The sequence below is a fragment of the Lacerta agilis genome, chromosome 5 (assembly GCF_009819535.1).
Source record: "Lacerta agilis isolate rLacAgi1 chromosome 5, rLacAgi1.pri, whole genome shotgun sequence".
Lineage (NCBI taxonomy): Eukaryota > Metazoa > Chordata > Lepidosauria > Squamata > Lacertidae > Lacerta > Lacerta agilis.
The window spans coordinates 94,893,987-94,916,206 of record NC_046316.1 but is presented as its reverse complement, the minus strand read 5'-3'; the positions used below and the strand labels follow the sequence as shown (position 1 = coordinate 94,916,206).

General features: G+C 50.3%; 1 protein-coding gene across 1 annotated transcript in view; it reads left to right on the top strand.

Moving 5' to 3' along the window:
- Nucleotides 1-2,269: 2,269 nt before the first annotated feature.
- The window catches only part of FGF12 (fibroblast growth factor 12), a 215,718-nt gene continuing 195,767 nt past the window's right edge, over nt 2,270-22,220 (top strand). Inside the window, exons 1-2 of the mRNA XM_033150935.1 lie at nt 2,270-2,374; nt 2,534-2,752. Of these exons, the coding sequence (XP_033006826.1) occupies nt 2,746-2,752 (7 nt within the window). The 5' untranslated portion in view covers nt 2,270-2,374; nt 2,534-2,745. The remainder of the gene's footprint in view (nt 2,375-2,533; nt 2,753-22,220) is intronic.

Here is a 22,220-nt window from a genome sequence, read left to right as displayed (position 1 = left end):
CCACCCAAGGGGAAAGGGACAGAGAGGGAGAAGGAGCTATACCTGCACAGGTGCCACCATGGCAGTTCAATTTCACTATGCAGGACCTTGAAAAGTTGCTGGAGGCAGAGCAGGAGAGCAGTGGTACAAAGGGCCTTTGTGCTAAGGCCACACTCGAGCCACAGAACATGAGACTTAGTGGTGGAACGGAGGAGCTTTTACCCCATTGTCATAACCCCAGAATGCATGGACATCCGATGAAGGTGAATGTTGGAAGATTCTGGACAGATAAAAGGATTTAAGTCCTTCTTCACATTCTGAATCCCAGTTACTGGAAATCATAGGAGAGGAGAGGGCTCGTGTTCAAATCCTGCTCACGGGCTTCCCACAACCAACTGCTTGGCCACTGCAAGAACAGGATGGGCCACTGGCCTGATCCAGCAGGCTATCCTTGTGCTCTTAAGGCAGCTGTCCCACAAAGCCCACTTACCCAAACAGCCTCCACAAAGCATGAGTGGGCACGACTCTGCTGTGTATCTGCCAAGCAGATCCCTGGCTGCCCCCATATCATCATGAACAGAAATTGTTGTGAACACACAACAAAATGGACATTTGGGGGACATGTTACAGGTAGGTAGCCGTGTTGGTCTGCCATAGTAAAAAAAAAAATCCTTCCAGTAGCACCTTAGAGACCAACTAAGTTTGTTCTTGGTATGAGCTTTCGTGTGCATGCACAGATACACAGGTGTATCTGAAGAAGTGTGCGTGCACACGAAAGCTCATACCAAGAACAAACTTAGTTGGTCTCTAAGGTGCTACTGGAAGAAATTTTTATTTTATTTTGATTTGGGGGACATGGGCATGTGAGCACCCAGAGGCAATGCTCATTGGGAGCCACAATCAGGTTGTGTTACACCAATGGCGGACTGACCAATGGCAGCAGCTGAGCAACCTCGGTGCGTGTGCCACTTAAATTCTTCTAGTTACAGGTGGGTAGCCGTGTTGGTCTGCCATAGTCAAAACAAAATCGAAAATTCTTTCTAGTAGCACCTTAGAGACCAACTGAGTTTGTTCCTGGTATGAGCTTTCGTGTGCATGCACACTTCTTCAGTGTATCTGAAGAAGTGTGCATGCACACGAAAGCTCATACCAGGAACAAACTCAGTTGGTCTCTAAGGTGCTACTAGAAAGAATTTTCGATTTTGTTTTAAATTCTTCTGGTGGAGATCAGACCGGCCTGCTCCCTGTTGAATTTCTGGGCCCTATGGGAGACCTTTAGTCTTCTATCAGGCATCTTAACAGAACTCTGGTTTCATTGTTTCAACTGATGATGATGATGATGATGATGATGATTACCTCTTTCTGCATTTTATTTCTTGTGCACCAACTGCAGTTAGGTGGCATATAAATTCTTTAAATGATAGTAATAATAAACCTACTAACAGATTCCCCCCCTAGACTGCTAATTTGGGTTAGAATGGTGGAGCCCCTCCCTTGCCCACCCCTCTTAAATCTGGTTCCAGGCTCCTTGCATCTGTTTTAGAGTTTTGTCTTCTCCAGTTTAGCAATGAGGTCCCCGTATGATGGGACGAGGCGGAGCTTGCTAATGGGTTCCGTTGGAAGCTTGGTTAGGAGGTTCGATCGAGCTGTGGAAGTCCACCTCTGGCTTGCTGAGAGCAGCAGCTGTAAAAATGCAAAAAAGGGCCCTTCCCTCCTTCCTCCGGGCCTGGTGGTCGGGAGAAGCCCGCCTTTGGCCCATTTCGCAGAGCAAGGGGAGCCTTGCACGAGGAGGCGAGGTCCGGTGGCGCTCGCCTGCCCGCTCAGCGCTTTCCCTTCTTTTCCGCCGCGATGTTGGGGAAGCGCCGAGCTTCGCCCCCAGGGGCTGAAGTCAAGAGCATCCCAATCCCGGGAACCGCGGGCCGGGAAAAGTGTCGTATAAACGCTCCCGGCGCGCGAGGCCAAAAGCCTCGCTAGAGGAGCAGCAGCAGCAGCAGCAGGAGGAGGAGGTGGTGGACTCCAACCGAAGCCTTCCTCCACCTCCTCTTTCTCCGAACAGAAACTCATCCCGGGACGCGGAGAACTCCGGCCACTCCCCGTCCCGCTGGATTCCGCTCTCCAGTCCGCGCTTTCTCCCCAGCCGAGGCCTCTCTGGCACCAAAGCGCCGCGCCAAGCGCTTTTGGCGGCTCCGGGAGCGAGCGCGCGGCCGGAGCGAAGAGGAGGGGAAGGGAGGCGGCGGCGGCGGCGGCGCATGCGCCCTGCCGGCTCCCCGGCGCCTGTGCCGTGCGTACAACAGAGGCAGCCGAGTGGGCAGAGCCGGCAGTTGTACCTGCAGCACCAGCGCCGGCGGACAGCTCCTCTGCGCTCCGCCCGCCCGCCCGCCGCCTCCGCCGCCAGGTAACGCTCGCCTCCTCCTGCGCCAGCCTCCATCCCTGCATCCCTGCATCCCTGACTCCATCCATCCATCCATCCCGGGGTCCCTGCGGGTTGCGCAGCGGCGCGCGGCTCCCTCCCTGCGGTCGCTCACCCTTGCGGTGCTTGCTTGCTTGCTTGCAGCCTCCGGGTGCCGGGAAAGCCTTCGCCGAGGAGGAGCCGGAGGAGGAGCCGGAGCCGAGCAGGAAGAAGCCGAGAGGAAGCCCCGACGCGCCGCCGGGGATCCGGGCTGGAGGAGCTGCGGAAGCCGGAGGAGGAGGAGGAGGACAAGCACCCGAGCCCAAGAGCCCTCCCGAAAGTTCCCGGCAACTTCGCGGCGCCCGGACAGCTCGGCCATGGAAGGTAAAGGCGGCGGGCGGGCGGGCGGGCGGGCGGGCAGGCGCCCACGGCTCCTCCTCGCCCGAGCACCGCAGTGCGAGCGGAGGTCGAAGCTGGGCAGAGCCCATTGCAGCAGCGGCGGCGGCGGCGGCGGCAGGCGAAGGAGGCTCCGCCGCCGGGCTCTGGGCTTGCACTGCACGCCGGCCGGGGGCGAGAACGGGGAAAGGCCTTCGCCCCGAGCGCCGAGGCTGGCTCCCGGAGGTGGATTTCCGGGGCGACTCCCTGGCTCTGGAGCCGGGAAGCGATTTATTTAATTTTTTAAAAAATGCAATTGTAAATTGTAGGGCGTGTGTCATGGGAGGGTTGCGGGGCGCCTCGTTTTGCTGGGAAGAGACTCGCCGTACAAGCCCCGTCCTTACCCCCACGCGACGAGCCTTCTGCTGCATGCAGGACTCAGTGGCGCCGTATGAGGGGGAGAGGGCAATGCTGAACCCCCACTCCACCTTCCAGAAAGGGGGAAACCGTGCAATGTTGTTTTGGCTGCTTAAGGAGAGTCCCCTTGATCTAGCTACACCCCCCCCCCGCCTCTGTCAGTGCATTGCATCCTTGCTCATAAAATATTTCTCACACACACACCCTGACCCACCCAGGTTTGGGGGCGCACAGTGGGGGGTCGTGTCTCCTGCATCCAAACAGGCGTATACAAATTGCATGTGATTCGGTTTGCTTGGCTCGTTTTGCATAAGTACGTGAACTCTCCAAATCTCTAAATATTAATTACTGATTGACGTTGCTGGTGGCCCATCCCGCCGGCCAATGGAAAAAAAGCGTGCAGGGAGACGCTGCTCTTATTTAACACCCGCCCCCCCGTCTCATGCTCACCCCCCCTTTTATTACACAAGGTGGCTGGGAAGCTCTGATACAGCAAGAATGTGGAGCTGGTGTACCCAGGGCTTCCTTTAAGACGGGGGCTGCCTCTGAAACGCTTGGCTTCGTTTTTAATAACTGCCCTGTCAATCAAAGGCAGTTTGGGGATATCTGATTATAGGCGGCTTCAATCCCACGGAGGGATCCCACCCTCTGAGGTTCGGAACAGGCCCCGCAAAACGAGTGTTTCTATTATATGTAAACAGCAGCGCCAGGGAAGCTCATTGACTCCAACCAACACCTTGATGAAGGCTTGTTTTCAAAGCAGACTGCTCCCCCCTCCCCTGTTGTGATGTAGGTGTGTTGCTGGTCTGCACGCTGGGTGCCATAAAAAATCGTGGGGTGGGTGGGGGAACATAATAACCCATTATATGCATAGTCATGCATCCAGAAGCAGATGGATGCCTCTCCGTGTTGCTGGCGGGCAGGCGGGCGAGCGGGCGGGCGGGCGAGAGGCAGCCTCGAGAAGGAAGGCGAACAGCGTCTTCCCTCGCGTTGGCAGCCAAAACAGCGCTATTACCAGAGATTCTGCGATAGCGTGCCGTGGTGCGATAGCCCTCGTCTCCTTGTATCTTGAGCAGGGAGAGGGGAGAGGGAGAGGGAGGGAGCCATCTGGCCGAGGTTTCTGCTTGGCCATCCTGATTCGGTGCTCACGACTTGTAAGGATGCGCTTTATTGCAGTCGAAGAAGTTCTTGGAGCCCTCGGCTTGGCGGAGAAGGCTCGGTGGGGATGCTTGGCTTTGGGTACTCCGATATGTTTTTCGCCCGGGAGGGGGTGGGTGGATGGCGGCGTCGCCTTGCCAGAATCTTCAGTGCGAAACAGGCTCAATTAGGCCTTCGAGGAGGACGGAGACGTTGGGGAAAGGAAGGGGAGAGGAAAGAAAGAAAGAAAGAAAGAAAGAAAGAAAGAAAGAAAGAAAGAAAGAAAGAGAGAATTCGGTGTGGCAGCAACTGCTGGTTTCTTCTTGGCGGTTCCAAAAGGGAAGGCGGGCCGCGGGTCCCAGTCATGGGCCCAAGAAGGGCACGTTTGTCTCCTGTGCGGGCTCGATTCGTCTCTCCCTGTAGCGAACTGGCAAAGGACTCTTGACATCGGAGGGGGAATTGAAGGGTTAGGCTGCTAGGGTTGGAGCAAAGGTTGGAGGTTGCAGATCTAGACCAATTATTTTCAGCAGGCAGGTTTCCCTACAAGCGATGGCCTGCTGTTTCAGCATTGGCAACCACACTGAACCCCCCCCCCCCCCGCAGAGCATATTAAAAAATGACCCTCAAGGGCTAGCAACTTGGAATAATAACCATGAAATCTGGCCTCCCAGCAAAAGCTGGTGAGATCCCCAGAAGGACATCAGGGCTGTCCTGCGATCTATATACAGTGCTCACCTCGGGCCCAGACTAGCCCGGATTTTGGTGAATTTCCATTCTCGCTCTCTCAAATTTCATGCACAGAGACCAAACTATGATTGATCATGCACTTAAAAGGGGGTTCCATGTAACAACCTGCAAAGCGGTGTTTGTAAGGACTGAATTCCGCCTCCTCGGTTGCAGCCTATCACCCCTGCATCATCATTCATTCTTCAGGGTGCAAGAACAACTCTTCAGCAACATTGTTCTCGTGCTTCGTTAAGGAGAACCTCCCTCGTACATTTATTTGTCAATTTCAAAAATTCAGGGCTTGCAGTTTCCACACCGTTCCTTCCTTGGTAACACATTCCCCTGTGGGTAGTCCCCTCTTACCTCACCTTTGACCCTGTCGATCCTGCGCGGGCGAAGGCAGAAGATGCCGCTGTTGCAGTTTGCCTTTCTCGTGCAGACTGTGCCATTTCAGGCCACAGGTGTGTGAGAGGGGGGGCCTTGCATGGAAAGCTAGGAGATCAGAACTGGGTGGGGCCCTCCTCCTTGCCTCGTTTTCCATCGGAAGGGAAACCTTCCATTTTGAGCTTCCTATTCACTTTTTACATGCCTTGTCAATAACAGCAGCATTTCAATACTTATCTCCCCACTCTGTTCATGCAAGAATGGGAGAGTCCGAAGAGTACTCATGAGTCTGGATGTGGCTCTCTAACACACCAGTGATTTTAAGGATAAAGCTCTCAGGGCAAAGAGAGTGGTCCCCAGGCTAATGTACACTTTGCTTTTTAGAAAGGCGTCTTTCCCTGGGAATTCTAGAAGGTGGCCCTGGAGGGGGTTGAAGGAGGAGACTTGTGGCGTGGCACTTCTGCTGCTGCCGCTTCGGTTTTCTGAAGCTGGATTTAAAGTTACGCTGCAAGCGGGTTTATAGCTTTTCCTTTCTCCCCAGAGGTCTATAGAGGTTGGAGTGGCACAGCAACGATCCCTAACACAAGGAGCCTCAGAACCCTCCCCAAACTACAGTTCCCAGAATACTTTGGGAGAAAACATGACCATCAACCTGAGCCAAAACCAGTATATCTTGGCAGCAGTCATGGCCATGTGGACTAGTCACTTAATGCAAGGAGTAAGGAGTAGGAAGGCAGGGAGGACAGGTGTGATGTTTGCAGCCTCCACTCTTGGGTCAAGATGGATTATTTCTCCATTTCACGTTTAATTTGGTTACCACCTTTCTAGGCACTTTGCAAGCCACAGAAACAACCAAATGTGCAACAAAGACCACACATCGTATAACAATCGGATGCAATGGAAATAAGACAGAATTTTTAAAAAATAACTTCAAAATAAACAACTTATATAAAATGCAGTAGTGTTCAATGATCCACTTAGAATATAATATTGTGCAATGAAATTAACTCTCAGAGCATCAGCAAATAATAATTAAGCAGAAACTCAGTCTCAACTATTACAATAAATCATTACCGATTAATCACACAATGCCTTCTTTATATTCTGGATGCATGTTGTATAGCATTATATTAATACTATGTTTGCAGGTTTGCAATTGTCATGGCCTCTGGCTAGTACGATAAACTTCCTGAACAGAATACTAGACTATAATCAATAAAAACAACAGCAAAGTTGCAATACACGAAAAACCACGTCAAAAGCATGTGCAGCTGACTTTCTGCCTTACTCTCTCTCTCTCTCTCTCTCCCTCGGTGGACTTCAGCAAAATCTCTGAAGGCTTGGCATCGCTCTGTCTTTTCTGCTCACTCTTCACTCATGACAGCAGCTTTTTTTTGCTGGGACGGAGCAGAATGCAGCTCCAGCCCACTCACCAGCTTTGCCAAGGCTAACAGTAGTTAACACTGGAGATTAGGGATGCCTTGGCCTTTGGCCATGGCCTTTGGCTGCAATAAAAAAAATGACTGGCCCAAGGAAGGCAGGAAGGGAGGAAGGAGGGCTGCATGGAGCCAGGAAGTCAAATTTGCAGCCTGATCCCGGTGGCTGATCTTGCAGTCATGGATCATGCGCTCTGAAGAAGGGCGAGAGGACTTCAGGGGGCTCATTGGAGTTGCTGCTTTAAGAGCCCCGCATGGCAGGAGATCACGCTAGTCCACAGTCAGTGTATCTGAGGCATATTCAAGTCCAGCAGACTCCCCCAGGAGCAACCCTGTGCAATGACCCCTCACACCCCTGCAAAGCAGTCAGCAAACGTCCCGCTTGCTGGAAAGGACAGAGGGATCTTGTGTGATCTTGTGCTCGAATCCTTCTTGTGGGTTTCCCAGAGGCTTCTGGTTGGCCTCACCTCAAAAAAGATATTGCACAGTTGGGAAAGGTTCAGAATAGGGCCACCGAAAGGAATGAGGGGATGGAGCGGCTACCCTATGAGGAACGGTTGAAGTGTTTGGGACTTTTTAGCTCAGAGGAAAGGCGAGGGAGAGGCGGGGGGAAGCTTTTCTCCCTCATAACACTAGAACTTGTGCACATCTGACTGAAGCTGAATGTTGGAGGATTCGAGACAGATAAAAGAAAGTCCTTCTTCATGCAGTGCAGAGTTTGAACGATGGAACGTGCTTCCATGGGAGGAAGGGATGGGGCAAATTCATGGAGGAGGAAATTCATGGAGGAGAACAGGGCGACTGGTGACTCCTAGCCAGGATGGCTCTGCCCTACCTCCAAAGTTGGAGTCAGCAATGTTCCTGAATCCCAGTCGCTGGAAACCACAGGGAGGGAGAGCTGCTCTTTTGCTCAAATCCTGCTTGCGGGTTTCCCACCGAAGCATCTCTTTGGCCTCTGTGAGAACAGGATGCTGGCCTAGATGGGCCACCGGCCTGATCCAGCAGGCTGTTCTTATGTCCTTTTCTCCACCAGCATTTCCTACTTCTTTCCCCACCTATGCTTTGCACCTTCTGGGCAGGACAATTGTTAAAAAACTGGCCTCACTACGGTCCCTGATGTTGACAGAAAAAATGGCCCTCAGTGGTGAGAAGGCAGTGACTCCACCTTCATCTCGGATCGGGGTGCTCTGTGCTGCACTGAACGCACGCCGACTCTGCCCTGGTGGTTTTTTAGGGCCCAAGTGGGTGTGATCATAGAATCATAGAATGGTAGAGCTGGAAGGAACCCCAGGGGTCATCTAGTCCAACCCCATGCAATGCAGGAATCTCAAGCTTCATAATTTTGCAGGAGATTCATAATTTTATTATTCGAAATGCAGTTTTGTGTGCATGTCTCTGAGAGAGTTTGGGAAGGAGGGATATAATCAATTTTTCCAGCGCTGTGGCCCTAATTCTACTCCCACCCCGTAACTGCTATTACACTAGTTGTGGGAAAACACATAGGCGTATAGCAGTTGAATAAATGGATGGGGGATTTGGATGTGTGCTGGGGAGTTCTAAAAAGAGAGGACTAGAACCTTGAAGATAATATGGAGTGTAGGACGTAGGGATAGGGGGAGCATTTCCATGGGTCAGAAAAAGAACAGACCTAGGGAAAAAAAACTATCCTCTGACCATGGACAGTTCCTACTAGGGGTCACTGTTAGTTTTTATTCTAAAAGGCAGGGGATGCTTGTTGTCCTCTGCATACTTCCCATCTGTAGGAACCCCCCCCAGCCCCCCTCTTTCCTTGTTTAGGTTTGTCCTGGGACAAAAATGTATAAACCCAGCATTCTGTGTTTGCGTGATATTGGAAATATAAGCCGCTACAGTATACTTTCAAAGTTGTGAAATGCACAAGACTGCAGACTTTGAGGGTCAGTGTAATTAGCGGGCTGGGGTAGGACTTGGGAGACCAGGGGTCAAATCCAGACTCTGGAAGCCGGCAGGTTGAATTGGGCCAGCCTCCCTCTCTCCTACCTTGCAGGCTTCCCGGGAGGATAAAATGGGTAGGTGGAGAAGGGGGTCTGTGTCTCACCTTGAGGCTTCCTGGAGGAAGGGCATGGGGCAAGATGTGCTGAGGGGGGGGGGGGCTATTGTTAATACTCCAGGCTAGGGAAGGGTAGCCTAGACACGGACTCTGAGAAGGAGGCAAAGAAGGGTGGGATCAATCAGTGCCCAGAGCACTGTGACATATTAATAATTCTTCACGAGTTCTCCTCTCTCTCTTTTCCCTAGCAATAAATGCCAGGAAATGCCATTTCCCCAAGAGCATTGAAACAAGCAAGGGGAGGGGAGGGGGGGGGAATCTATCGATGATAGAAGTTTATACAGTTATGCCTGGCATGGAGAAAGTGGATAGAGAATAGTTATTCTCCTTCTCTCCTAACACTAGAACTCGTAGACACACAATGAAGCTTTTCAGGACAGAGAAAAGGAAGGACTTCTTCGTGCAGTGCAAAACTAAACTGTGGAACTCCCTGCCACAGGAGGCAGGGATGGCCACCAACTTGGAGGGCTGTAAAAGAGGATTGGGCAAATTCACGGCTGTGGGTACTAGCCTTTCTGGCTCTGCTCTGCCTCCGTAGTTGGAGACCGCAATGCTTCTGAATCCCAGTTGCTGCAAACCGCAGGAGGAGAGAGTAGCTGTCGCACTCAGGTCCTGCTTGTGGGTTTCCCACTGTGAGGACAGGATGCTGGACTAGAGGAGCCACTGGCCTGATCCAGCAGTCTCTCCGTAACCCTGCAAGGAAGCCTCCTTTCCAGGAAATGCTATCTGTCCATAGGGTCCTCTTCACACCATGGCTTGTCCTGCTCCCTCTTCTCTGACCAGCATCTCTCAACCCCACCACTCCTTCTCCTTCCTCCCATCCTCCTGCTATCTCACTGAGGTCCATCTCCTTTATCTTGGCTAGAACTGGGTAAACTTGCTGACGGAGATGAGCGATGGATGAGGCTGCTCAGGGCTGATGTAGCCGGATGGTTTTCTGGCGAGAGGGAAAGGAGGGTGTTTGCTCAGCACAGTTGGGAGACAAAGGAAGGGCAAAGGCGCGGAAGGGGGGGGGGTGCTGAATCAAGAGGTTTGGGGGCTGTTGGGTTCGCGCTCCGGGCGTACATGCAGGGAACTGGCACGACAGCTTCCTACCCGTGACTCTTTCCTTCCTGCATCACTTTGGAGAACGGGAATATTTCATTCCTTTTCCTGGTGTTGTTTTTATTTGTGTTCTCCTCTGCTGCATATCTGATGGATGGAGTTAATCTGCCGGATGATTCTGCCCCAAGGATTTATGGAGGGCAGCCCACAGCACTCGGTGTTTTATGGGCGCAATAGGATTGGCGTAGATGGCCCGCCTGTACTTCTCTGGAGCAGGGAAGGGTCCTTTCCGGTTCTCGATTGTTCACGATACATTATTAATGCAAATAACATTTATCCTGAACTTAATGGCTGCGTGTGAGAGAGGAAAAGCAGCCTCTTCAAAGGGGCAGAAGAGTACAGATAGATCACAGAACCATAGAGGTGTAGAATTGGAAGGGACACCAAGGCTCATCTAGTCCAACCCCCTGCATGCAGGAATCGCAGCTAATCTTTGTGCAAAACATCCAGGCAGTGGGAGCCCAGCTGGCTGCTGAATGGGAGGACAGCATCTGGGCGAAGGGGGGAAGGGCATCCTATAGCTCAGTGGCAGAGCACTTGCCTTATGAGGAGCGGTTGAAGGAGCTGGGGATGTTTAGCTTGGAAAAGAGGAGGCTGAGAGGAGATAGGAGATATCTCAAGGGCTGTCCCATGGAAGAGGGAGCAAGCTTGTTTTCTCCTGCTCCCGAGGGTAGGACTCGAACCCATGGCTTCACGTTACAAGAAAGGAGATTCCGACTCACCATCAGGAAGAACTCCCTGACAGTAAGAGCTGTTCCACAGTGAAACAGTCTCCCTCGGGGGGGGGGGCTCTCCTTTCTTGGAGGTTTTTTAAGCAGAGGTTGGATGGCCATCTGTCAAGGATGGTTTAGCTGAGATTCCTGGATCACAGGGGGTTGGACTGCATGACACTTGGAGGTCCCTTCCAACTCTACGATTGTTTGTGCCCAATCACCTCACCTCAAGAAAGGATATTGCAGAGTTAGGAAAAGTTAGGAAAAGGGCAACCAGAGGGATTAAGGTGGTGGAGCACCTCCCCTGTTAAGAAAGGCTGCAGTGCTTGGGAATATTTAGTTTAGAGAAAAAGCGCCTAAGAGGCAGCCCCCGTCTCATAACCCTAGAACTCATGGAAGCTGAATGCTGGAAGATTCAGGACAGATATAGAAAAGTCCTTCTTCAAACAGCATATAGCCAAACTGTGGAACTCCCTGCCACAGGAGGCAGTGATGGCCACCAACTTGGATGGCTTTGGAAGAGGATTGGACATAGGAGGGCTCTTGTGCTCACGTCCCGCTTGCTGGTTTCCCATAGGGGCATCTGGTTGTCCCCTGTGAGAGCAGGATACTGAGCTGGATTGGCCTGATCCAGTGGGGGCGGGGAGAGAAGCCTTCGTCACTTCCCTGGAGAGTGGCTCCAAAGGCGCAGGGGTGAATCTCTCCTTCCTGCTCCTGCAAAGTGAGTGTTGGAAAAGTCCATGCTTGGCCTCGGATTTCTTTCTTTCCGCTTCTTTCCTTTCCCTGACCGGCTGCGACATCTGGAAACCAGTGTGTGGGCCCCCTTCTTCCAAAGGATCCAGAGAATTCAGAGATGCCCTTACGGCGATGTCTGAGTGAAGAGCGTTCAACATGCACACTCTCAGGTCTGCGTAGAGAGAGAGAGAGAGAGAGAGGAATGAGGAAATATCAATTTTTCATTCAAAGGCCCTTCTGCCGCACTTCACGGTGGATTTGGTGCACCATCAACCACTGTATCACGAGTGGGGTTTTCAAAAGGAGGCAGCAGGAAAAGGCAAGGCAAGATGTGTCCTTAGAAATAGTGACTGATCTGTACAAACTACACAGCTGTGGAAAAAAAGAGATACAACAACAGGGAAGGGAGAGAAAACCCACAATCCGCTTAGGTATCTGCAGTTTTTTTGCTTCAGTTCATCCTTTGCTTGTGGCAGAGTATAGAATCATAGAATCGTAGAGTTGGAAGGGAACCCCGGGGTCATCCAATCCAACCCCCTGCAATGCAGGAATCTCAGCTCAAGCATCCCTGACTGGTGGCCATCCATCCTCTGCTTAAAAACCTCCAAGCAAGGAGAGCCCACCTGCTTCCCAGGGAGTCTGTTACACCACCAAACAGCTCTCACAGTCAGAGAGTTCTTCATAATGTTTAGTCAGAATCCATCTTCTGGTTGTTTTAATCCATTGGTTCAGATCCTACCCTCTGGAGCCGCAGAAAACAAGCTTGCTCCGTCTTCCATGGCTCAGCCCTTCAGATATTTGCAGGTGGCTCTCACATCTCCTCTCAGTCCTCTTTTCTCCGGGCTAAACATACCCAGTTCCTTCAAGCGTTCCTCATCAGGCTTGGTTTCCAGACCCTTGGCCACCTTGGTTGCCCTCCTCTACACACCTTCCAGCTTGTCAATAGGCTTCTTAAATGGAGCTCAGAACTGCATAGAGTCTCCAGGTGTGTTCTGAGCAAGGCTGGGTAGTCAAATTCTTGGGATGGATCTAGCCCCCTTTGAATGCATTCCATGGATTTTATCCTTCCCCATTTCCCATTCTCATAGGCAGAGGAAGGGAGCTGCGGTAGGTGAGGGCTGCCCCAGGTGTCACCACTGAGGAGGGTGACAAAATGCTGGGCGGCACTCACTGCGGGGCCTGCAGAGCGCCCAAGCCACGTGTCTCTCCTGCCCAAACGGTCTGCCCGCTGCCTCCTCCCCAGCTGTTGGGCAGCTGAGTGGGAGGAGGCAGGCAGACTCCGGAGGCCCCGCAGTGCACCCCACCCCTGTGGACGGCTCGCCCTGCCCCTGGGCGTGCCGCTCCAGGTGCCCGAGTGGCTTCCTCCGCCGCTGGTCAAAGGGGCTTGGAATACTGCCATGAGGGTCAGAAAGCAGCAGGAAGGTGTGGATGTTTCCAGCATGTTTCCATAAACAGCTGGGAAAAAGAAACCTTGCACAATGAGTGCCATCTGCTAGCAAATGTCTCCTGCACAAATCACCTTGGGATGAGTCAGAGGTGGACACGAGGGTACTGGTGCACATGTCTAAAGTCACCTTCAGAGATTATTTTCTATGTGACCCTGGTAAACAAGGTTCCAGTGGCCGGGTGGTGGAGAGAGAGGGCCTTTACATTGATGGCACCCTGCTTCTGGAAAACTTTCCCAGAGAGGCTCACCTGGAACCAACATTAGATTATAAGAACATATAGAAGAGCCTGCTGGATGAAGGCTCAGGGCCCAACAAGTCCAGCATCCTGTTCTCACAGTGGCCGGCCAGATGCTCCTCTGGGAAACCTACAAGCAGGACCTGAGCACAAGAGCCCTCTCTCCTTCTGTGGTATTCAGAAGCAGTGCTGCCCCCCAAAGCCGTTGTGGCTAGGAGCCATCGCTGGCCTTTTCCTCCCCCGTGACTTTGTCTAATGTTCTTTTAAAGCCTTCTAGTTTGGAGACCATCACTGACTCCAGTGGGAGGGAGTTCCACAGTTTACCAATGTGCTGCCTGAATAAGTATTTTCTTTCATCTGTATTGAATCCTCCAACAATCTGTGTCATTGAGTGTCCACGATTTGTAGTGTTATGAGAGAGGGAGAAGAACTTTTCTCTGCCTGCATTATTATCTGTCCTTCTTCTTTGGAGATCCCTCGTAGCCAAGTAAGATCGTCCTCCATAAACACGGCTTTAACAATGAGTCCGTTAAGTGACTGTGGAGGCCAGTTCTGGATCCACACTCCATTGAATTGGATTTGTGACGCTGCACAGGGGTTATTTTGTGCTTGTTGGTACAGCACTTTGGTTTTTTGGATGTTGAGTGATAGGCCAAGCTTTTCGTAAGCTTCTGCAAAGATATTTAGGATGTTTTGGAGGTCATCCTCTGAGTGTGCGCACACTACGTTGTTATCAGCATATTGAAGCTCTATGACGGAAGTTACAGTAACCTTATTCTTTGCTTTCGGCCTGCTCAGATTGAAGAGCTTTCCATCTGTTCGATATATGATTTCAAAGACTTTGTAATGTTCTTAGTTGTTTAAAATTATTAAGTCACTGTTAGTATTTTTTATTTTTATTGTGACAGTGGCCTGTTTTTTCTCTTTTTGGAAAATATGGCTATTCAGTTGTATCGTTGACCATCCAGAGAACATCAGCTATTGGGCATTGTACAAACATTAACAAATAATACCCGGTAGATAGATAAAATAGTGTTTTGTGGTTCCCATTCTAGGGTGTGTGGCAAGCTCTGTGGCTGTAGTTTGAGCTCACCTCTTGAAATGTAAATCCTGTCGATAGCTCTGGTCACTTGCCTATGGGAGCCTGATATTTTGAACAGGGCCTAACATCTCTAGCAGCAGTTCATGGAATCACAAAATTATGGAGCTGGAAGGGATCCTCAAGGGTCATCTAGTCCAACCCCAGCGGTGCAGGAACCACAGCGAAATAATCCCTCGCAGATAGCATTCCAATCTCAGCTTAAAAACCTCCAGTGAAGGAGAGTCCGCCACCTCCTGGGGGACTCCATTTCACTGTTCTTACTGTCAGAAAGTTCTTCCTAATCTTTAGTTGGAATCACCTTTCTCGACATTTGAATCCACTGGTTCAGATTCCCCCTCCCCACTCTGGAGCAGCGGTGGGCAATGAATTCTCAGCAGATGCCTCCAAATCTTGCACCAAATTCTTCGAATCTCAAAGCCTATCAGTCTGCTGGTTTGAGGCCTTTGGGGAACAGTGGGCTATTTGTTAACATAACCCTCTCTTTAGGGTGTTGTGGTGATGATGGGTGATGTGTGGTTTGGGAATGTCTCGCACAGGGGTCGGCAATTTTTTTTAGCCGCGGGCCGGTCCACTGTCCCTCAGACCTTGTGGCAGGCCAGAGAAGTGGCATGGGGAGGGGGGAGCTGGAAGAAGAGGTGAGGGGGGCAAGTAGTCCTCCTCCCCACTCCCCACCCCACCCCCACTTTCCTTCCCTGGGGCTGCCGCTGCCGCCGCCACTGCTGCTGCTGTTTCTCGTGGGTAGGCAGAGCGAGTTCATCCATGGAGGGAAGATGAGCGGCGTGAAAGGGCTGGCTCTTGAGAGGGGCTGCTTAAAATGGCGCTCAGCCAGCTCAGCCCAGCCCCCTTCCTCCTCTAGGCAGGGCAGGGAGAATCTAGGAGGAGGGAGGGAGGAGGTGCCATTGCAGTGTGTTTGTGTTTGTGTGTGGGGGACGGACAGAATGGCACAGGGGGGGAAATGGTGCAGCCCAAACAAACAGAATCCCCACGCTGATCCACAGACAGTCTGCGGGCCGGATCCTAAAGGCCATTGGGCCTGATCCGGCCTGCGGACCTTAGTTTGCAGACCCCTGGTCTAGCTCATAGGAGGCTACTGAGCAACCTCTTCACCTGTTTTCAGCATAAGCTGCAAGCTGTCCTGGTGCAGAAATATTTTCCCCCCCAATATCCAGCAATAGCTAGGAGCATATATATCTATATATCTATATATAGAATGGACCTGGAACACAGTTTTGGAAAGCGTCCAAACATCTCAAGGGTTGACACATGGAAGATGGAGAAAGCTTGTTTTTCCCGGCTCTGGAGGGTAGGACTCGAACCCATGGCTTCAAGTTACGAGAAAGGAGATTCTGACTAAACATCAGGGATAACTTTCTGAGGGTAAGAGTCGTTTGACAGTGGAGCGGACTTCCTTAGAAGATGGTGGCCTCTCCTTCCTTGGAGGTTTTTTTTTTAGCAGAGGTTGGATGGCCATTTGCCAGGGGTGCTTTAGTGGAGATTGCTGCATACCAGGGGGTTGGACTAGATGACCCTTGGGGTCCCTTCCAACTCTATGTTTCTATGATAAGCCAGCAGTGCCAGAATCCTGTTCCGTTTATGCCATTTGGGAGGCTGGGAGAGCACAGTCACACTCATGTCCCGAGTGAGGGATTCCCTTGGGCATCTGGTGGTCCAGTGTGGGGACAGACATCTCAACTAGATGGGCGGCTGGTCTGACCCAGCTGCGCCTCTGTTCTTATGCTCTTACATTTTTGGAGTTTTACATGCAGGCCGGATTTAGGTTTAATGAGACCCCCCTAAGCTACTGAAGGTAATGGGGCCCTTTACACGTCCAGCTGTCAACAACAAATTGTCGCTGTTTTTTGTGTTGAATATATGCTATATGTGTAATTTATGGACCTCATAGGTATCTCAAGCCATTTGCACATGCAGAATGTCGGCACCCTATACATAGAAAGGAGCAAACCAGTGATATTTGAGGGAGCAGGCTAGCAGGCAGGGCCCATCACTTACAGCATAGGAGCCTACACAAAACACTGTTGCTGGATGTAGGTTTTTTTTTTTTAAATCTTATATTTTGGAAATGTACATCCAGGTTTTTTTTCCCCTTTAATTTTTTTTTGGGCTGAGCTATAGTTTGTTTAGCTTATACAAAAATCTGGCACCGAGGAGAGCTCATGACCTTCTGAGGCCACCCATTCCCCTGTTGGACAGTTGTCACCATGGGGAAGTTTTTCCTGGCATTTGGTAATTGGAATCCCTTGGTCTGAGTCCTCCCCTCTGGAGCGGCAGAAGACAAACTTGCTCCTTTTTCCAAGTGACAGTCCTTCAGGTGTTTGAAGATGGCTGTCAGTCTTCTCCAGCTCCCTCAACTGTTCCTCCGCCTTTGACTGCAAACTTGGGTGAGATGTGTGGCTTCCTGAGGTGGAGATGGGCGCACAGAACATGCTCCTGTATTAAATCCCTGCAAGGCCCAGGCGGAAACGACTCGCGCTCCCAAAATCCCTGATTAATAGTGTGTTACCACGATAATGCTGCGTCCCATCGTCATCTTGGAATGAATTACGGCCGGTTGCCTTATTAATCACTAAAGCTTTGGGTTCCATATGTGCACATAAGCCCAGGAACGGACTCTGTGCTTTCTGGGCCAGGAAAGGCTGGCTGGCACCTGCTTTTCTCTATCTCTCTCTGTGTGTGTTTATGGAAAGGGCTTTTCGTGGGAAGCCGCTTTTTGTGAATTGCAGGACACGCAGCCTGGAACGGCACACGCAGCCCTGTGGAACGCCCTCCCATCAGATGTCAAAGAGAAAAACAACTACCGGACTTTTAGAAGACATCTGAAGGCAGCCCTGTTTAGGGAAGCTTTTAATGTTTGATGGACTATTGTATTTTAATAGTTTGTTGGAAGCCGCCCAGAGTGGCTGGGGAAATAAATAAATAAATAAATAAATAAATAAATAAATAAATAAATATTATTATTATTATTATTAGACATGGGTGGCACTGTGGTGTAAACCACAGAGCCTAGGGCTTGCTGATCAGAAGGTTGTCGGTTCGAATCCCCATGATGGGGTGAGCTCCCGTTGCTCAGTCCCAGCTCCTGCCCATCTAGCAGTTTGAAAGTGCAAGTAGATAAATAGGTACCACTGCGATGGGAAGGTAAATGGCGTTTCCATGGGGTGCTCTGGTTCACCAGAAGCGGCTTAGTCATGCTGGCCACATGACCCGGAAGCTGTCTGCGGACAAACACTAGCTCCCTTGGCCTATAGAGTGAGATGAGCACTGCAACCCCAGAGTTGTCCGCAACTGGACCTAATGGTCAGGGGTACCTTTACCTTATTATTATTATTATTATTATTATTATTATTATTATTATTATTATTATCATCATCATCATCATACAAAGCTTGCATTGTCCACCTGAGGTGGTCACTTCCGCCTCTTTGGCGCTGTTCCCTCTCTCACCTCGGCAAACCCGCGGCCTCCACGGTTCTCGCTTATTGGAGGCCCCTGACTTTGGGCCAGGCTGCGCTTTTAGCATTCAGGAGAGCTCTGCTTCTGGGTCCAGGTCCCACTTGCAGGCTGCTCCAGAGGGCAGGGCCCAGAGCAGTGGATTCAAATGACGAGGAAGGAGATTCCGACTCAACGTCAGGGAGAACTTTCGGAACCCAAGATCTTCTTTTGACAGTGCAGCGGACTCCCTCGGGAGGTGCTGGACTCTCCTTCACTGGAGGTTTTTAGGCAGAGGTTGCATGGCCATCTGTCAGGGATTACTGAACTGCAATTCCTGCATTGCAGGGGGCTGGACTAGATGACCCTTGGGGATACCTTCCAAGTCTGCAGTTCTTTGATTCCGTGCTTCTCATTGAGAGTTTACACACACACACACACACACACACACACACACACACACACACACACCATACTTTTCCATCTATAAGATGCCCCCTTGTATAAGACACCACCTATTTTAGGGGACTCAAATTTAAGAAAGTGGGGGGAGATGGCACAGAGTTGCTCCCCCGCAGGCGCCGATAATCCCGCCTCTCGTCTGCCCCATCACCCGCCCAACTGCCGCAGCGTCAGCCAATCAACACCACCTGTTGGCGCTGCAACCAATAACACGCACATTAGCTGCTAACAGCCAAGGCAGCAACCAATCAAACGTTCACCCTGTGCACTACCCATGTTTAAGACGACCCCCATTTTTTACCATGGTTTTTAAAGGGGGGAAAACTAGTCTTATACACTGAAAAGTACAGTATACATATAATTTAAATTTAAAATATCCTCAATATATCAATGACTTCCCTTCTTCTCTTTCCAGGGTTCATTTTACATATCATAAATCCCTGCATATTTTACAGAAACCATACCATTCAGTATTCCATTACAGTGGTACCTCAGGTTACAGACGCTTCAGGTTACAGACTCCACTAACCCAGGTTAAGAACTTTGCTTCAGGATGAGAACAGAAATTGTGCTCTGGTGGCGCAGTGGCAGCGGGAGGCCCCATTAGCTAAAGTGGTGCTTCAGGTTAAGAACAGTTTCAGGTTAAGAACGGACCTCCGGAACGAATTAAGTACGTAATCAGAGGTACCACTGTATTACATCCATTATAACTTAATTACATTGTTGAATTTATCTTAATGCTATCAGTGTTTTCAGCTGCACACAGTTATTTCCCATATATTCAATAAACGTTTTCCAATCTTCTCTAAATGTATGATCTTGTTTGTTGCGCTGGCAAAGAGCGACGCGGTGGACAGGATGGTATCAACGGGATGCGGGCTCCCTTTCATTGGCAATCTTACATAGTGGTTAATGATTATCCCCCAGACACAGGGATCTTTCTGGGAGTTATTTTTTCCTACCCTCAATCTCCCGTGCCGTCTTTCTCTCCCTTTTTGCCGTGTAATTAGAGCGCTTCATCACGAAAAGCCATTCCTTTTAACGGCCCCATTTTTAATTTGTGTTCAGTTGCTCAGCCCCACCCCCCTCCCGCTGCTCACACCCAAACTTGCCAGCAAGAGGCTGAGAGCCCCCTCAATGCCTCGCTGGAGGATTTGCTGCAGGAGCCCAGCAGATGGAGATCTGGGATGGGGGGGGGGATGCCGAATGGTGGATGGTGCCGAAATCGTGTCAGATGGCTTCATTGCCACTTGTGTACATACGTTCAGCTGGTGTTTTTGATGTCTACTCGCTTGTTCAACCTGTGCTTCTTAAACTTACCTTGACTAGTAAATAAATCAAGAAGAAGAAGAGTTTGGATTTGATCTCCCACTTTATCACTACCCGAAGGAGTCTCCAAGCGGCTCACATTCTCCTTTCCCTTCCTCCCTGTGAGGTGAGTGAGGCTGAGAGACTTCAGAGAAGTGTGACTAGCCCAAGGTCACCCAGCAGCTGCATGTGGAGGAGTGGAGACGCGAACCCGGTTCACCAGATTACGAGTCCACCGCCCTTAACCACTACACCACACTGGCTTTTCTCACTCTGAAAACAGGGGTCACGGCCCCCTTGCGCCTGTTTCCTCCTTATCCTATTGCCCTCCTCCCTGCCCTGAAAAAGAGGAGTTTTTCAGGATGGGCTATTTTGGAGGAAATTCTCGGGGGGGGGGGGCTTGCTGTTGTTTAGTCATTTAGTCGTGTCCTACTCTTTGTGACCCCCTGGACCAGAGCACGCCAGGCACTCCTGTCTTCCACTGCCTCCCGCAGTTTGGCTAAACTCATGTTAGTAGCTTCGAGAACACTGTCCAACCATCTCATCCTCTGTCGTCCCCTTCTCCTTGTGCCCTCCATCTTTCCCAACAATCTTTTCCAGGGAGTCTTCTCTTCTCATGAGGTGGCCAAAGTCTTGGAGCCTCAGCTTCAGGATCTGTCCTTCCAGTGAGCACTCAGGGCTGATTTCCTTCAGAATGGATAGGTTTGATCTTCAAGTACCCCAAAGTCCCTATCAGCCAGACTTTATTCGGCAATGCATTCCCGGACAGAGTCAGCAAGAGCATTTCCACTAGGACACAAACTATATCACGAAATATATGTTATGTGTATCTGTTCACCTTCCGGCAACCCAGCATTTTGCCATCCCTCATCCAACCGCTGCCCTTGAAATGCAACTTACTCAACCCATTTTTATTGCTGTGCATCACAACCCTCCTTGTACCGTACCTGGAGTTGTTTTTCACCTTAACAGCCAGCCGTTAGGCTCCTCTTCCTGCCGGTCTTGTGGTCAGGTCGTATTCTGGCATATAGGACGCCGGCCTCACTTAATTCTGGGTCTAACAGAAAATCCAGCTTGGCTTTGTAAGGTTCGGTGGAGTCCTGTTAAATTATATCGAACAACCTTGGGCTGCCTTCTGCCTTCTGTCTCTTCTGGCACAAAGGCGGCAAACACATCTTATTCATAAGCGATAAGGAAAATAAAGGGAGGCTGACTCATTTTGCATCGCCGGGTGATGTTACTGGAGATTCGCTTTGAGCAGAAGTTGGTGGATAGGGAGCTAGGATCCACCCCCCACCCCAGCCATAGCTCAGTGGTAGAGCAGCTGCAGAAGGCCCCAGTCAGAGACCTTGGAGAGCTGCTGCCAGCCAGTGCAGACAGCACTGAGGTAGATAGACCACAACTACCTAAATACCCTTTTGTCATAAGGTTGCCAGTGAGGGAGGGTGCACACAAAAGTTTGCCTCTGGGGGAGAGGGCAGATTTGGCCCTTGAGGACGCTAGCAGCCGACCCCCCTAATTTATTTAGATTATAATACAGGGGTAATACAGGGGTGTCCAGAGGAGGGCAACCAAAATGGTCAAAGGCCTGGAAACGATGCCTTATGAGGAACGGCTTAGGGAGCTGGGTATGTTTAGCCTGGAGAAGAGAAGGTTAAGGCAGTGTTTTTCAACCTTTTTTGGGCAAAGGCACACTTGTTTCATGGAAAAAATCACGAGGCACACCACCATTAGAAAATGTTAAAAAAATTAACTCTGTGCCTATATTGACTATATATAAAGTATTTTTTCAATTTTTCCCACGGTACACCAGGCAACATCTTGCGGCACACTAGTGTGCCGCGGAACAGTGGTTGAAAAACACTGGGTTAAGGGGTGATATGATAGCCACGGTCAAATATATAAAAGGATGTCATATAGAGGAGGAAGAAAGGTTGTTTTCTGCTGCTCCAGAGAAGCGGACACGGGGCAATGGATTCAAAGTACAAGAAAGAAGATTCCACCTAAACATTAGGAAGAACTTCCTGACAGTGAGAGCTGTTCGACAGTGGAATTTGCTGCCAAGGAGTGTGGTGGAGTCTCCTTCTTTGGAGGTCTTTAAGCAGAGGCTTGACAGCCATCTGTCAGGAATGCTTTGATGGTGTTTCCTGCTTGGCAGGGGGTTGGACTGGATGGCCCTTGGGGTCTCTTCCAACTCTATGATTCTAGGATTCTATGGTACCTTGGTTCTCAAACTTAATCCGTTCTGGAAGTCCGTTCCAAAACCAAAGCGTTCCAAAACCAAGGCGCACTTTCCCATCGAAAGTAATGTAAAATGGATTAATCCGTTCCAGACTTTTAAAAACAACCCCTAAAGCAGCAATTCAACATGAATTTTACTATCTAATGAGACCATTGATCCATAAAATGAAAGCAAGAATCAATGTACTGTACTATAAAATAAATAAGACAGTATTGTAGATGATAAAAAAAATATTACCTGCGCTGATGATAGTCATTGTTTGGATGGGGGGGGGCTTTTATTCATTTCCACAGTCACACAATCAATCAATCAATCAATCAGTAGCTGAACTGGGTTCCACACAGTCACAAAAACAAATGAACCGAAAAAGCCTCAAAACGCAAAATAAATGGCAAGAACAAAAGCGCCAAATTTAATCCATTCCAGAAGTCCAGAAACAATAACTGACAGCCGCATTGGACGTTCGGCTTCTGAAAAATGTTCGAAAACCGG